Source organism: Carcharhinus amblyrhynchos, chromosome 19 (genome assembly GCF_965287045.1).
Source record: "Carcharhinus amblyrhynchos chromosome 19, sCarAmb.v2.hapA, whole genome shotgun sequence".
In the NCBI taxonomy this organism is placed as follows: Eukaryota; Metazoa; Chordata; class Chondrichthyes; order Carcharhiniformes; family Carcharhinidae; genus Carcharhinus; species Carcharhinus amblyrhynchos.
Genome location: NC_137342.1, coordinates 46,921,483 through 46,939,415, shown reverse-complemented (window position 1 = coordinate 46,939,415; position 17,933 = coordinate 46,921,483). Strand labels below are relative to the sequence as shown.

The window sequence follows — 17,933 nt, the reverse complement described above, 5'->3', positions numbered from 1 at the left end:
CTTGCTTTTCTACTTGATGTGTGTGAATTAAATTGACAAATGTTTGACGACGCGTAACGGCACATTAGCTCATTTCCCCAAATCAACCCAGACAACAACACATGGAAATTACACTCATGTCGAAGAAGTATCCTTAACCAGGACACATTTGTCATTATAAACACTCGAAAACTTCATCAAGCTTCTTAGAACAGTAAGGAAAGATTAGAGAAACAATGCGAGTAACCTCTGTAATTATGTTTCTGTTCTTCTACAATAAACTACAGGCTCAAGCAAGATTTCTTTATAGCAGCGTTAAGTCCTGTTGAGCCTACTTTGCGATGAAGGCAAGTTCTAATAATGCAATTGCTGCCACACCTATGAAATGTGTCAGCTTCTATAAGGAAGGTGAAAATTGACTGAGAAGGGTGTGTAATTGGTGAGAAAACCATTATTATTTACAAGAAATATCCCTGCATGATGGAATTAACTCATAGAAGTTTAGACATACACTTAACTGAATGTATAATTATTAGACATAATTATCCACTGATTATAATATCTAATTATCAAGGAGTAAAATCTTACTATTGGAATGAATGAATCATGTTGCTCTGTGAATTGTGTACAGCTTATTGTTGCATAATTGGTACTGTAGATTTGGAGACCAGGCAAGCATGCTTTGGTGATTAAATAATGGCCTTTTCAGCTACAGTGAAAACACGTTACGATCAATTCTACAACCTAGAGCTGGTCACGAGATTGAACATCACCAGCCCAGGATTTTCAGGCACAAAGTTAATGTTTACAATTTAACGAATGCGCCATGAGCACAAAAGTGGCCTTCACGTTTCTGTGTATTCGCCAATCCACTGGCAAATAGGTTTGGAAATTGCTTTAGTTTTGAGAACAATAGCACAACAGTCAGCACTGCTGCCTCACAGCACAAAGGACCCGGGTTCAATTCTGGCCTCGGGTCACTGTCCGTGCGGAGTTTACACGTTCTCCTCGTGTCTGTGTGCTTTTCCTCCGGGTGCTCCGGTTTCCTCCCACAGTCCAAACAGGTATGGGTAAGGTGCATTGGCCATGATAAATTTACCCACGTGTCAGGGGGATTAGCAGGATAAATATATGAGGTTGTGGGAATAGGGCCTGGTCGGGATTGTGGTCGGTGCAGAATTGATGGGCTGAATGGCCTCCTTTTGCACTGTAGGGATTTTATTCTACGAAGAGATTCATTCAATTCTATGAGGTGTTTTCCCCTCCAAGTTTCAGGTCAAACTCACCTGCATGTTGCCACAATGAACCAGACAATATTTCAGAATGCAGTTGTTTGAAATTTATATTAAGTGTGATAACTTGATGCGGTCTGGTTATTAAAGCTAAAAATGCATTTATCACAAAATTAAGCAATTTAATCAGACTGTCAGAGTAACCCTATTTTGAATCACTGAAAATTACTTAAAACTAAACTATAAAGATCAATATGCCTATTATGTTGGTGTAGTCAGTTTTTCAGTAAATTAGAGAATAAATCTTTTAAAGCTCTGAAAACGTGCGTATTAAGTGTCCTGTACCCAGAATAATCAGCCTAATTTTTACCCTCCTTCAAGTGCAGTTAGCAAGAATGGTCCTGCAGTGATTAATCGGAGCTAGCCTTGTAGCCTGTTTAATGGACAGCACCTACTCCAGAGACAATTTCTTTCGACATGATAGGGGGTGATCATCACAAAAACATTCACTTGTGTGAAACATGGAGTAAATCACCTTGGTTTTTTTCAGTGGGAGTTTAGAAAAGAATTTCCCTTACTCCAGCACACTGCAGAGCGCACTAGTGTGAATCATGTAAAAATTCAGTGAATGGGGCCTATTTCCACTGGAAGGCCGGCAGCATAGTGCTGAGTGGGCCATTGCGCATGTGCTGATCTGTCAGCACTGAGATTGGCACACGAGCAGTGGCCCATGTCTGCCGGCCTCCAGATCGTTAGCCAACCCTGCCATCGCTGCACCCCTGCCCCCCCATGGCCTGATCGTTGGCCCGCCAAGCATGTCCGAGCCTAGCCTTGGCCCCCCCATCTCACCGGCAGTCCCAAGCCCAACTCCCCCCACCCCCACTCCTCCGACCCCGGTGGATAGCCCCAATCTAATTACCCTCCCTCTCCCACTGATCCTGACTGCAGAGTGGCAGCAGGACCCCTCCACCCCCAACCGATTGCCCCCATCGGGCCCTGTCCCATATTAGGCCCAGTTCACCCATTTGGCACTGCCTAACACAATCAGGGAGCTATAGTAATCCCTGCTAGAGTGAAATACTCCTGGCTATCGGTGGGGAGGGCGGAGAGGAGAGGCTAGCAGGCCCGGAGACTGTCTAATGCCATGGCTAATGGCATTTAAAACAGATGCAAATGAAGGGCTGCATATATAATATGGCTCCACTCCTCTCCAGAAATCCGGGGCTGGGAGATGCGCTCAGGGCTGGATGCCTAGAGCAGATTACGCTCATATGGTGGTGCATAAATCTCTTTGTTCACTGCCCTAATATCGCAGTGGGATGGGAGAATTACCCCTGATACATGGAATTTGCACTGAATGTAATTTTTCCCAAAGCTTTCACCAATTCCAGGCTAGTTGTGTTGAAAAAAACATGCAAGAGAGAAACAGCAAGCGTGGAATTTTTGCCAAAACCTGAGCAGTATTGCACGATTATGAATAAAGCAGGTGAATACATTTTGTGTAATCGTCTCGTATAAGAATAAGTGAAGGCTGCCAAAACATTCTTGCGCTGATTATCCTTTTAAGGGCATCACAGGAGAAAATGGTCAAACTGCGACTCTGAATAATTACTCCAGGGGGTGGAGCTCACTTAGGTAAGAGACATGGAGGAGCTAGCTACAATCAGGCAGCTGCTGAACAATTCTTATTAATAAATCATTTTTGTGTTCATTAATGAAGTCTGTGAAAGTGCATCTTTACATCAGGTGATGAGAATATATTATCCTGCCTTTGGCCCAACACCTGTGAGTATCCTGTTTTAATCAAAGTCATAAACACAAAATGCTCACCAGAATGCCTCTCAATAGACCCACTTGAGATATTGAGATCTTACCAGACTCTGAGTAATGCAGAGTCAGAAAAGATGGGTGGTGAGAAGATGAGTGAGCAATGGTGAGAACAGAGCAAGACCCCTGGGTCAGAATCCACAAGAAGGATATGCAAAATGTAGAAATGTACCTGCACTGTAAATGAAAAGGTGATCCTGGAGGCTCAGTGCTCTGGAGAAGCCAAGGAACAGATGCAGAACTAACTTGAATTAGCTGTCAGAGTCAAAAGTTTAGAAAGAAACATATGAAGGGAAAAAAAAGAGAAAATAACTGTGCAAAGCTGTGGCTTTAAGTTTAAAGAAAACCTAAGCAAAATACACAACAGTTGCTCTAAATTTTTTTATATAAAAGAGCACACAGACAGCAGTGCTTTAAGTTAAAAAAAAGGCCAAAGTGAGCTCTCAAGCAGAGAAGTTCTCAAATTTTACAAAAATAGTGGGAGGCACGGTAGCACACAATGCCAGGATCTTAAGTTCGATCCCAGCCCTCGGTGGAGTTTGCTTGTTCTCCCAGTGATTGGTGGGTTTCTTCCCACTGTCCAAAGATGTGTAGGCTAGATGGGTTAACCTTGGTAAATGCGTGGGATTACGGGAATAGGGTAGAGGATGAGAGCCTCGGGGAGGGCAATGCAAGACCCCACAAGGAGGGCAATGAAATACCCCACAAGGAGGATACTAAAGACCCAGAAAGGGGGTAACGAAAGACCTTAGAAGAGTGCAACGAAAGATCTTAGGAGGGCGATGAGACAATTGCAGATTGGAAACAATGGAATGGAAAAAAGGCAACATTTTGTCAGAGACAGACATGACCAATGAAGCAAAACGGGGTTTAGCTGAAGTTTAAATAAGTAGAAATGGAAGTTTTATTTGTGAAAAGTATACATCTAGTAAGAACATGGCAGATTCCCGTGAGAGAAAAAAATGCTAGAGTTAAAACCTCAGGTGTATGTAGTCACATGGTCAGAGAACTTTCTAGAAGAGAACTTGGTAAGCAGCAAGTCTGTGTGGAACAGCTCCATGCAAAACTATATTTGGAACTGTGCCTGCTTAAAACCTATCAATAAAAGTGTTTATATTGAACCACAAGCCTCAAGATCTCATCAATGAACCATCACCACTGCAACCAGGAAGAAAACCCATATCAAAGTACAATATGAAATTTCAGTCGTGGATCAAGTTAGATCCCCATAATTATTGTCCCTGAGACTGGATCCCTGTCATACCAAGTAAACATGGAGAAAGAGATCGTGGAGAAACAGAAAGACGCTCCAGCAGTCAGTGCTACCATCGAACCTGTGCACACTAAAGTACCTGATCGACCCGTTATAGACAGAACTGATGTTTCCATGGAAGCAAGTAGTAATGAACTGCCTGTGTGAGAAGAGGTAGCCATTATTGCAGTTCCTGTTAATATTGATCCTGAGGAAACATCTCAGACAACAGAATTACACCATTCTACAAGAAACAGAAAAATGCCTCAAAGACTCGATTTATAATTGTGCAATTCATGTATATATTGCTTTAGAACTTACGACTGATGTGACGTTAGTGTGTCTTTAAAAGTTTTTTTTTAAAAAATGCAGCTCACAACTTCATTGATGTCAGTGTTGCCAGCTTGACTGAAAATGTCCTGTTATTGCTACTGAAGTGGCTTTAAGGTGGTTGTTTACTCTGGGATTAGTTTTACATTCCTGCATTGTTAGGAGGACCGTCATATATTTTGGGTGGTTTGTTTCATTTTCAGTTCCGAGTTGCAGTTGGCTTTTAACAGGGGCAGCAAGCGGAACACAAGTTTCTCTCACTCACTCTCTCTGCTTTATTTGGAAATTCTGCTGGTGATCTTAAAGCAAGGTTTTACCTTCCTGAAGGAAAGAATCTGCTGTTAGTCATTTGCCTGAAGTGTCTCACGTTCTGAGAAGTTGTTTTGACTTCAACCTGTTCTGAGTGAACCAAAGCTAAGAGTTTTCAATTTTCCAACCAAAGAACTCAATTTGCAATATCACATGAGCATTAGTCTGTGCTGTGTTTAAACCCATCAAAGAGGTCTTTTGTCTATGGGTTTGGTTTGATTGGAACTTTGCAGATATCTTTGTTACGGGCTATACATTATCATGATTGTTTGTTATTCATAATTAATAAATGTTTTTGCTGTTTTTCTTACTATGCACATTAATTGTAATTTAAAATAAACTTTGTTTGATAAAAGCTCCCCAGTGGGTCATTTGAACCATACCTTAAGTGAAACAGCTCATGCTTCTCCTTGCCAAATTAAAGATGCAAAACCTATAATCCATAAAGCACTCTGAAATTTCTGATCTGAACCAAACACTGAGTAAGTTAGTTATTGAAGATTGTACAAAGGAGTCAAAGGAGGAGGGGCTGTGGGGATTGTCCCTTTAAGAGTAACATTGCAGAAAAGGGTCACCTAGTTATTTGTTTGTGGGGACATGGGTGTTGCTGGCTGGCCAGCATTTATTGCCCATCCCTTGTTGCCCTTGGAGAGCAGTTGAGTCTCAACCACATCGCTGTGGCTCTGGAATCGTGTGTAGTCCAGACAGGGTAAGGATGGCAGATTTCCCTCCCCAAGGACATTAGTGAACCAGATGGGTTTTTCTGACAATTGACAATGGTTCCACAGTCATAACTAGACTGCTAATTCCAGATATATTTTATCTGGAATTCAAATTCCACCATCTGCCGCGGCAGGATTTGAACCCGGAACCCCAGAACATTAGCTCAGTTTCTGGATTAACAGTCTAGCGATAATACCACTAGGCCATCACCTCCCCAAGTGACCAAGCGTGGATAATCACCCTCGAAGGTGGAGTCTGCCTAGACAAGTGACATGTAGGGAGCGAACTGTAGCTACACATCTGTTCAACAATTCTTAATAAATTCTTTTCGTGCTCATTAATGATGTCTGTGAAACTGCATCTTTACAATAATGTAGCAATCATAACTCTACATTACAGGAAAAGCTGCTCACAAGCACTTGGAATGGTTTACAAGTCCAAGGATTCATTTCAGCTGATTTTATAATCCAATCCACAATTCTGATTTCAGAGATGCTTCATTATAAACAGAAATGATTCTAACGCAAAAAATTAATTACTTGGCCATATCAGCAAATGTATCGCACTCAAATTGCCTTCTTTAGCTGTTGAAGGGTCTTTTAAATTCAAGTGCCAGGAAGTTGAACTGTATCATCTGCTCGGTATGTTCAGTACGAAAAATGGGGATGGTCTTCAACACACTTCCTGGAAATTAGTTAGCATGGTACACTAAAAATCACACCAGCTTGCCTTATTGCTTTTGGGGCAGATCACATTCCTCTAAAAATGTTATAATGTGGAGATGCCAGCGTTGGGCTGTGGTAAACAAATGGAATTTAATGTTGGCAAGTGTGAGGTGGTCCACTTTGGTAGGAAGAATGGTAGGAAGGACTATTACTTACGTGGCGAAAAACTGCAGCAGGCGACGGTGCAGAGGGACCTCGGGGTCCTTGTGCATGAATCGCAAAAACCCAGCTTGCAGGTGCAGCAGGTGGTCAGGAAGGCGAATGGGATGCTGGCCTTCATAGCGAGGGGGATTGAATATAAAAGTAGGGAGGTCTTGCTGCAGCTGTATAGGGCATTGGTGAGGCCGCAGCTGGAGTACTGTGTGCAGTTTTGGGCGCCGCACCTGCGCAAGGATATTTTGGCCCTGGAGGGAGTGTAGAGGAGGTTTACTAGGCTGATACCGGAGTTGAGGGGATTGAGCTATGAGGAGAGGCTGAATAAACTAGGCTTGTACTCGTTAGAGTTTAGAAGAATGAGGGGAGATCTCATTGAGACGTATAAGATGATGAATGGGATGGATAGGATAGAGGTGGAGAGACTCTTCCCGCTCAAAAAAGACAGTAGGACTAGGGGGCACAGCCTCAAGATAAAGGGGAGGCGGTTTAGAACGGAGTTGAGGAGGAACTTCTTCACTCAAAGGGTGGTGAATCTCTGGAATTCTCTGCCCGTTGAAGTGGTGGAGGCTGCCTCGCTAAATATTTTTAAGAAGCGGGTTGATGGGTTTTTGATAAGAGAAGGGATTAAGGGTTATGGGGAGAGGGCGGGAAAGTGGAACTGAGCCACGACAGATCAGTCATGATCTTATTGAATGGCGGGGCAGGCTCGAAGGGCTAGATGGCCTACTCCTGCTCCTATTTCTTATGTTCTTATGTTCTTATGTAAACACAATAAGAAGTCTCACAACACCAAGTTAAAGTCCAACAGGTTTATTTGGTAGCAAAAGCCACTAGCTTTCTGAGTGTTGCCCCTTCAAGGGGCAACAGTCAGAAAGTTAGTGACTTTTGCTACCAAATAAACCTGTTGGACTTTAACCTGGTGTTGTGAAACTTCTTAACTCTAAAAATGTTACCATGGAAGCTGATAAAACTTCAGCAAAAACAAATATCGTGACATCTTTCCTAATGTAGAGATGCCAGCCATTACAACAACAACAAAAATTCATTGCTTTCTTTATTTCTTTTCTCCCCCTCATAATCCCAAAGAATTTGTATTTTTTTATACACTGGGGGGAGAATCAAGATGTGATAATTTATTTAATATGAACAATAAAATTGAAACAACAACTGTCCTTAAGATGATGAGAGGTATCCATTAATAAAATTTACCTGTTCCTGAAATATTTTTGCAAGAGGCGCACAGTCTGTGGATTTAATAAATCTGACAACTTCAGCCACTGACCATTCCAAGGGATTACTTTCCAGAACAAGTTTATCTTCTTCATTTTGTCTAATTTCCTACAGTAGATACAAAAACAACAAATTGATTACTTACCACACTTCAATGGACATAACATAGTGAAAGAGAGTGTTGTGATGAATTTATATCCAAATGTTTGCATGTATTTATTCTTTTCAGATTATGGGCGCACTTCACCTGAATCAGCTCTAAATGCTGGCACCAGTGAGTGATTGAGGGTTGGTGCAGAGGGGTGGTAAAATTCCTGGTGCAAAACCTGTATTTGGCCCAATGCCGGATTCTCCGGGTCAACATGATCCCTGTCGGGGGCGAGCGGGTGTAATCATAGAATCCAGACTCCCTACAGTGCAGAAGCAAGTCAGTCGGCCCATCGCATCTGCCCCAACAACTATCCCACCCAGGCCCTATCCCCATAACCCCACATATTTACCCTGCTAATCCCCCTGACACTACGATCAAATTATCATGGCCAATCCACCTAACCCGCACACCTTTGGACTGTGGGAGGAAACCGGAGCATCTGGAGGAAACCCACGCAGACACAGGGAGAACGTGCAAACTCCACACAGACAGACAGTGACCCAAGGCCAGAATTGAACCCCGGTCCCTGGCGCAGTGAGGCAGCAGCGCACCAACGACTGTGCCACCCATGGGCCTACACAATCGTCCCTGATATTCCAGGTGTGATCTCAATCACTCAGGCTCGCGCTCAGGAAATATCACTGATATTTTTCCAATTTCCTGGCTAAACGCACAGTGGCCCTTCCCCTGCAATTCTCTGCCCCCCGCAATGGTTGCACAAACTCATGGGGCCTCAATATTCACTTTGAAGGATGTATTGAGTGTTTTCCTTCATGTTTTGACACTGTACATTACGCTCAAGTCGGCAAATTGTGGACAATGGGTTTCCGTGCATGAATCTGACATTTGTCTGTTTTTTTTTGGGGTGGGTGTATGGATGAGAAGCGATGGAGCTTTGCCAGGGGGATGAGTTTGCAGAATGGGAGTTTATTGCGATCCTGCCATTACACACCCAACAACAAGTACAAGCAGTGGTGAACTTAGCGGAACTTGTGCAAGGAAAGGTGTGTGCTTAACCTCTTGTTCACCAGGGAGACAGTGAAGTTTGCTACATTCTGCAATCTGGTGTGCTGTCAAACCCTACTAAGGCCATGACACCACCAAAGCTATCAAGATTACTTCATCTGTAGGAATACTATACTGCTAACTTGGAATGTCAAAGGTGGCAATACCTCCCACACCCACTTGATGCAACATAATGATGCCTCGTTAGCCATTAAGGAGCAGGTCAGATTCTATATCCCTACCTGATTTTTGTCCCTTTACTTGATTACCAACTTATGGCTCCACCTCCATAAATCAGACCTCCAGACAAAACTAAACCTGCGCTAGGACTGTTAACAGTGTCAATACTCTTGATTGCATTTGCAAGAGAACTTGTCCTGTCTGCACTGGATTTCAGACGCACCAAAAAAAATCAACTTTCGTATCTCTTTGAAAAGCACAACTTGTAAACCTTTAAAAAAAAACAGAAATGTCAACCACCCAGAGCTCTGGACAGAAAAGGTATGCTGCAGGAAACTGCCATTAAATGTTAGCTGTGGTGAATTCACTGGGGGTATTTATAACCGGCCTAGCGGAGAATTGATGGGATTCGATCAGCAGATCACTTTACATCACAAATGATTTTATCTTTTTTTTATATAGAATCCCTACAATGCAGAAGGAGGCCATTCAGTCCATCAAACCTGCACTGACAACAATCCCATCCATAACCTCATATATTTACTCTGCTAATCTGCTAACACTAAGGGTTAATTTATCATGGCCAATCTACCTAACCTGCACATCTTTGGAGAATGGGAGGAAACCGGAGCATCTAGAGGAAACCCACGCAGACACGAGGAGGATGTGCAAACTTCACACAGACTGTCCACCCAAGGACAGAACTGAACCCGGGTTCCTGGCGCTGTGAGGCAGCAGTGTGAATCACTGTGCCACCATAGTGGTAAGATTTGTTGAAGTATAAAGTGGCTAGCTGATCCAACCTGAAGTTTCCAACCTGAACCATCAGTTCCCACCGATATGCTGATGACACCCAACTCAACCTCACCACCACCTCTCTTGGCCTCCCAACTGTCATTAAACTGCCAAACTGTTTCACCAAAATTCAGTACTCAAACAGCAGGAATTCCCTCCAAACTAAATATTAGGAAGGTCTTAGCCATTATGTCTTCGATCCCCCACAAATTACGCTCCCTACACCCTAGCCACCAGTTCCACCCCTCATCCTGGCAACAGTGTGAGGCTCAATCATACTATCTTCAATCTTAATGCCAGATTTAACTTTGTGGTGACATTCCAACCACGTATCTGTGCCCTCACCAAGACCACCTACTCCAATAGATCAAGTCAGAGTAGATTGGCCGATTGAGCCTGTTGCACCATTAACTATGACTGACTGACTGTGCCCTCAATTCCACCTCCCACATAACCCTAGACTCCTTTGTGGGTCAAAATCCTGTGCAGTTCAGTCTTGAAGGCATTCAATGAATCTTCCCCCACTGCTCACTGGAGAACTCCAAAGACTAAAAACCCTCACAGGGGAAACTCCTTCTCATCTCTTGCCTCAAAAGGGAGAGAAATTGTAAACTGTGCCCCCTAGTTCTAGATTCCTCTACGAGGGGAAACACTGTCCCAGCACCTTCCCCATCAAATCCCCTCGTTTTCTAATGTATTTCAATAAAATAGCCTCTCATTCCTCTAAACCCCAAAGTAGAAGCCAGAAAGGGATGCTATGAATAGTCAAGAGTAGACGCACCAAAGGAATGGATGAGGGATTTCACAGATGAACTGGGGCAGCAGGGAAGTTAAGCAGTGTTAGAGATTGGTTGATTCCTGCTCCACCTCTCCTCATAAAACTACACTCCAGGAATCAATTTTGAAAAAGCTCTCCACAGATGCTGCCTAACTGCTGAATTTTCTGTTTGGTCTTGACTTTAAAATTCTCTCCCTTCGTCTTCAAACTCAAAACGACCACTCAAAACGACACCTCACCATTTACCTTTGGTGCTGAGCATTTAAGAGAATCATATTTGTCATCCTCGGAAAGTGATGACGTCCGCGCCCTTCTTTTTCGCTTTGCCCTGTCTACCATGCGAGGTCGGGGCAGTTCGGAGGCTGATCTGGGCCGCCTTAACCGTTTCGGTTTGACGTCGGGCATCTCCGAGGACGTGTCCGTTTGATCATCGCGCTGCTCAGAGCTTGTTCCGTCACTTCCTGTCTCGTCATCCATCATATCTTGGCCATCATCCTTCTCATCGCCATTCTCCTGTCGTTCATTGTGGACAGATACAGAATATGAAATGCAAAAGTACCCATAAAAAGTCAGATGCTGTTTTTGCTAAGGCTCAGAATCAGTCATTATTCTTTGCTTGCAGACTAAACAGCATAAAAGTAAAGTTTATTTATTAGTCACAAGTAAGGCTTCCATTATTGCAATGAAATTACTGTGGAATTCCCCTAGTTGCCACATTCCGGTATCTGTTCAGGTCAATGCACCTAACCAGCATGTCTTGTTAACTATGGTAGGAATCCGGACCACCCGGAGGAAACCCACGCAGACACGGGGAGAACATGCAAACTCCGCACGACACTATAGTTAAGAAAGCCCACCAACGTTTCAACTTTCTCTGAAGACTAAAGAAATTTTGCATGTCAGCTACGATTCTCACTAACTTTTACAGATGCACCATAGAAAGTATTCCTTCTGGTTGTATCACAGCTTGGGATGGCTCCTGCTCTGCCCAAGACCGCATGGAACTACAAAAGGTCGTGAATGTAGCCCAATCCATTACGCAAGCCAGGCTCCCATCCACTGACTCTGTCAGTCAGCATATTTAAGGACCCCACGCACCCCTCGTCCACTTTCTTCCTTCGGGAAAAAGATACAAAAGTCTGAGGTCACGTACCAACCGGCTCAAGGACAGCTTCTTCCCTGCTGCTGTCAGACTTTTGAATGGACCTACCTTGCATTAAGTTGATCTTTCTCTACACCCTAGCTATAACTGTAATACTACATTCTGCACTTTTGTGTTTCCTTCTCTATGAACGGTATGTTTTGTCTGTATAGTGCACAAGAAACAATGCTTTTCATTGTATGTTAATACATGTGACAATAATGAATCAAATCAAAATCAAATCAAAAATCAGACAGGGACCCAAAGCCGGGAATCGAATGCGGGTCCCTGGCGCTGTGAGGCAGCACTGCTTACCATCGGGACAAGAAATGTTGATGCATTGGCGTTTGTTCTCCATTAAAGCATTCTTTCTAATCTGATGTGCTCCCACCACCACCCTTCCCCCATTCCCATACATCTTTAGCCCCTTTGCCATCAAGCACTGACTTAAATCCTTAAATATTAACATGGTGAATTTACAACTCTTTCAGTCTCACAACACTGGGCAAAAATGTTTCTTTTTTTCAATTCATTCGTGGGACATGGGCGTCACTGGCTGGCCAGCATTAATTGTTCATCCCTAGTTGCCCTTGAGAAGGTGGTGGTGAGCTGCCTTCTTGAATCGCTGCAGCCCATGTGCTGTGGGTTGACCCAACAGTGCCGTCGGGGAGGGAATTCTCTTATCCTCTCTGTTCTAAATGTTTTACATTTATATAGTTGTACAACTATATCTGGATCAATAGAAAAATGGTCACAACTCGACACAACAAGCAAACGCTAATCATGCCAACTATTTGTGGTTCGTGCAGTTACTACATTCAGCCAGCAACTTAAAAGTTGCAGTTGTCTCTTGAAATAAAACGCGTCTGATACCTGTGGAACATAGTCTACCGAAGTGGACGAGCGCTTTTTCTTTTGGACAAAACAGGACCTGCGCTTTTTCCTGCGCCTGGCAGGTTTTTTATTGTTGCTCTCTATGCTGACGTGTCCAACAGGTGGTCTGATGATTTTCTTCTTTTTTCCATAGTAATAAGCTGGGACAAAAAAAATTTAAAAAAGGTACTCAATGAACGAACGTACAGGAGATCACCACTTCCTTGTTATCATTGAAAAAAACGATTAAAATCTACCATGCAGAAGTTTAACTGCAGGATTTTATACATCAGATTAGTGAGCAATTGAGGTGCTTGTATTGTTAATGCTTTTCAGCTTATGAAGTTGACAACTTGGATTTAAAGGCACCTCAAATGATAAGATCCCTCAAGAAACTTTTATTCCACTTTATAACTTCACTGGTATACTATTCATCATTAAGGCATTTTCAGAATAGGTTTTGTATACATTGTCCAAATACTTCTTAAAGCTGTTTCAAGTTTATTTATTAGTATGACAAGTTGCCTTACATTAATACTGCAATGAAGTTACTATGAAAATCCCCTAGTCGCCGCACTCTGGCACCTGCACCGAGGGAGAATTTAGCACGGACCAATGTACCGAATCAGCACGTTTTACAGACTGTGGGAGGAAACCGGAGCACCCGGAGAAAATCCACACTTTCGGAGCTGTTGCTCCCTCATCAGGCCCTGACTCACCTGATGAAGGCAGAGTGCTCCGAAAACTCATGATTCCAAATAAACCTGTTGGACTTTAACCTGGTAAAATAAAACTTTTTACTGTGCCCACCCCAGTTCAACGCCAGCATCTCCATATCACAAGAACATGACTTTGCACAGACAAGTTTAAAGTTTATTTATTTGTCACAAGAACTCTTACATGAACACTGCACTGAAAATCCCCCAGTCGCCACATTCCGGCGCTGTTTAGGTACACAGGGGGAGAATTTAGCATGGCCAATCCACCTAACCAGCTTGTCTTTTGCACTGTGGGAGGAAACCGGAACACCCGAAGGAAACCCATGTAGACATAGGGAGAATGTGCAAACTCCATGCAGACAGTGACCCAAGCCGGCAATCAAACCCTGAAGTTGTGAGACAGCAGCGCTAACAACTGGGCCACCACGTCACCCCAGTGACCCAAGCCGGGAACTGAACCCAGGTCCTTGGTGCTGTGGGGCAGCAGTGCTACTCACTGTGCCACCATGCCACCCCAGTGATCTGAGCCAGGAATTGAACCCGGCACCCTGGCGCTGTAAGGCAGCAGTGCTAATCACTGTGTCACCGTGCCAGTCCAGTGACCCGAGCTAGAAACTGAACCTGGATCCCTGGCGCTATGAGGCAGTAGTGCTAAGCACTGTGCCACCTCAGTGACCCAAGCTGGAAATTGAACCTGGATCCCTGGCACTATGAGGCAGCAGTGCTAACCACTGTGCCATCCTACAGTTGCAGGATGCACATTAAAATTTTCAAAAGTGCTACTTCTTATTCACATTCATGTAGTAACCAATAAACAGAGTGCCAACAACTGCACATTGCAATTAAGTGGTACATCAATATTATTCCAAAATTGCTGCACGCAGAAACACAAGAGTTGAACAATTAGGAAGGTGAAAAAGCAAATTGTTCCCAAAACACACTTAATGCTTTTCTGTAATCAATTTCCAAGATGTACAGAACATCCTGTACTGATTTCCTCTCCTTTCCAATTCTTGCCTTACTTCAAAGTCCTAGATAATAGAAAGAACTCAGTGGCCCAAGAGGATACAAATTACATTTTAATAAGACTAAAAGCCTGGATTCAGAGTTCTATTAGCATGAAATGTATTGTAAAAAAAACAGTTTGAAGCCAGCAGAGGCCTTTATGTTAACTGGGGCATCGAAAGATACATAATTAGTAACGCCTGCATTTACACATGTGCAAGGAAGCCATTTACTTTCAACAGGCTCCGAAATAATAGCTCACTATTTCCGACCCATGTACGCTGACTGTTTAGTCACAATGTGGTTGTAATGTTTACCTGGTGATAACACTTACTGTATTTTGTTTTTGTGTGAACGGAGCAATTCTCGGGGCATTTGTCAGTAACCATGAGTGGTCCAAATAGGTTTGGGCAGCATTCCAACTTCATGCAAGTCCTTCTGCAGAAATCTGTAACTTGGTCTGCCGTCCTCACAATTTTCATAATTGCTCTGTACGTTTTCCCTTTGTACCTTGGAATAAATTATACATATAATTGACTTGAAACAATCTATTCATTATTTCAAACATACAGGCCTGGAAGATAACAATATTTTTTGTTTAATATTTACATTGCTTAAAAACAGGAACTTGAATATTATGTGATTCACTTGAAATGGACTATCTGATTTTTCTGTACTCAGTTGTGACTAAACCTGAGATCAGAAACTTTAATGCCTTTTGTTGCAAAACACTCATCGAGCCACACAAGCTTCGTGAATTTATCCGAAGGGCAGCTGACCCATACCGACCCAAGTATTCCCACGCTTGCAGTCTCCGTCTATACACGATTTAAAAATCTTAGTCAGAGCAGGGTGTTACACTCGCCCCCTTCACAGCTCCCAGATTAGGGTGGCAGAGTGGTTAGCACTGCTGCCTCACAGTGCCGGGGACCCAGGTTCGATTCCAGCCTTGGGTCACTGTGTGTGTGTGTGTGTGTGTGTGTGTGTGTGTGTGTGTGTGTGTGTGGAGTTTGCACATTCTCCCCGTGTCTGCGTGGGTTTCTTCCAGTTTCCTCCCACGTCCAAAGATGTGCGAGCCAGGTGGATTGGCCATGCTAAATTGCCCCTTAGTGTCACGGAGAATAGCTAGGGTAAATGCATGGGCTTATGGCAATGGGGCCTAGATGGGATTGTGGTTGGCACAAACTCGATGGGCCGAATGGCCTCCTTCTGCATCGTAGGATTTTATGATTAGCAACAGGAGAGTTCTGGCTGCCATCGGCTATCCAATGATGAACTGTTAATTGAAAAGTCCCCATTTTGCTCAACTACAAAAAATATAATTAAATAGAACCATAGAATTCTGCAGTGCAGAAGGAGGCCACTCAGCCCATTGAGCCTGCACTGACCACAATCAACCCTAATTCTAACCCTAACCCCACAATCCCATGCATTTACCCTAGCTAGTCCCCCTCCCCTAACACTAAGGGGCAATTAGCATGGCCAATCCACCTAACCCACACACCTTTGGGAGAAAACCGGAACACCCGGAGGAAACCCACACAGACAATGTGCAGAAATCAGGAGGGCAAAAAGGTGACACAAAATTGTTCTGGCAGATAAGGCAAGGGAGAATCCAAAGAGCTTCTACAAATACATAAAGGGCAAAAGGGAGAGAGTAGGACCTCTTAAGGATCAACAAGGTCATCTATGTGCAGATCCACAAGCGATGGATGAGATCCTAAATGAATATTTCTCATCAGTATTTACCGTTGAGTAGTAGAGGCGGGTCCAATTTTATCTTTTAAAAAGCATTTAGATAGCTACATAGGTATGATGGGTATAGAGGGATATGGGCCAAATGCAGCCAATTGGGATTAGTTCAGGGGTTTTTAAAAAATAGAGCGGCATGGACAAGTTGGGCCGAAGGGCCTGTTCCCATGCTGTAAACCTCTACGATTCTTTGACTCCACACAGACAGTGACCCAGACTGGGAATCAAACCTGGGTCTCTGGCACTGTGAGGTAGCGGTGCTAACCTCTGTGCCACCATGCTGCCCCAAAGTATATTCTAAAAGGTTAAAACAAAACTTCTGTGATACCCAACTAATAATAATGCGAAAACATAATCCAGCAGATAAAATATCGCCACTGAAGCATCATGACCGGGAGAGAGAACTTTACTATTTAAAATAAATAAAGGATGTTTCCATTAGTATTTGTGTAAGTAACAGATTAACGCGTTTCTTGAACTTGAAGCACACTATTCTTTGCAGTTACACCTTTCCATTTAAAGATCAAAATATTTTTGATCCTGGATTTTGAGATCTGTCTGGTGTTTAAAATCCTCTTTATAAACTGACAAGTCTTCAGTGGTTTGACTCTTTCTGCAGCCTTGGATTTGCTGATTTGTAATTACTATTCAAATAATACATCCAAGGGAACAGAAACACGTTTGCTACACATGCACTTTATCACTCAGTTGATCAAATGTAATAATTTGCGTCAGATGTGAACAAAGTACTGGAACAACAGCTCTTTACTTCAATGAAAAGAGTACTAACAAAATTAGAACCACCACGCTGAAAGCCAGAGAACAGGCATTCGTATCAATATTCATGCAAACCCAGCAATGGTAAAGAAATCTTAGTGCTCCTTGCTTAGATTATAGCAAATTGGATCTGTAGAGAACGTTCAGCATTATAAAAGCTGTCCAGAGCACTTTGCAGACATGCAAGGCAAAACTGCAGGCTGATCCAAATGGGGTATTGCAAAGGGGGAAGCAAAATCTTGGTCAAAATGACCAAAAGGAAAAGAGAGAAGATGGAAAGCCAGAGGTGTTCAGGCATGAAATCAAGAGCGTGAGCACTATACAGGCGGCACAGTGGTTAGCACTGCTGCCTCACAACACCAGGGACCTGGGTTCGATTCGGGGTCTTGGGTGTCAGTCAATGCAGAGTCTGCATGTTCTCCCCGTCTCTACGTAGGTTTCCTCCGGGTAATCTGGTTTCCTTCCACGAGGTGCAGGTTAGGTTAACTGGCCACGCTAAACTGACCCTAGTGTCAGGGGATGAATAGTTTCACAGACTAAGTTAGGATACAGGTGGTATTTTTGTCACGATCACGGATGGTGGAAGATGGGAGGGCAGTCAGGAGAGATCTGGAACAGTCAACTTGGAGGTAATAAATATGGGATGAAATTTCAACATAGAATCCCTACAGTGCAGAAAGAGGCCACTCAGCCCATCGAGCCTGCACCAACCACAACCCCATGAATTTACCCTGCTAATCCCCCTGACAAAGGGACAGTTTAGCATAGCCAATCCATTTAACTCGCACATCTTTGGACTGTGGGAGAAAACTGGAACACCTGGAGGAAACCCACACAGACACTGGGAGAATGTGCAAACTCCACACAGACAGCCACCCGAGGCCAGAATTGAACCTGGGGCCCTGGTGCTGTCAGGCAGCAGTGCTAACCACTGTGCCACCATGCCGCCCTGATAGCCTTGGTGGTGGACCTGCAGAGGCCCAGGATCATCCTG

General features: G+C 43.6%; 1 protein-coding gene across 4 annotated transcripts in view; it reads right to left on the bottom strand.

Moving 5' to 3' along the window:
- sfmbt2 (Scm like with four mbt domains 2) overlaps positions 1-17,933 on the bottom strand; it is a 192,442-nt gene that overhangs the window by 15,606 nt on the left and 158,903 nt on the right. For all 4 annotated transcript variants that reach the window (XM_080207712.1, XM_080207714.1, XM_080207715.1 and 1 more), the window contains exons 17-20: positions 14,745-14,920; positions 12,687-12,847; positions 10,919-11,185; positions 7,743-7,871 (exon numbers count right to left, since the gene is read on the bottom strand). In XM_080207712.1, the coding sequence (XP_080063838.1) occupies positions 7,743-7,871; positions 10,919-11,185; positions 12,687-12,847; positions 14,745-14,920 (733 nt within the window). The remainder of the gene's footprint in view (positions 1-7,742; positions 7,872-10,918; positions 11,186-12,686; positions 12,848-14,744; positions 14,921-17,933) is intronic.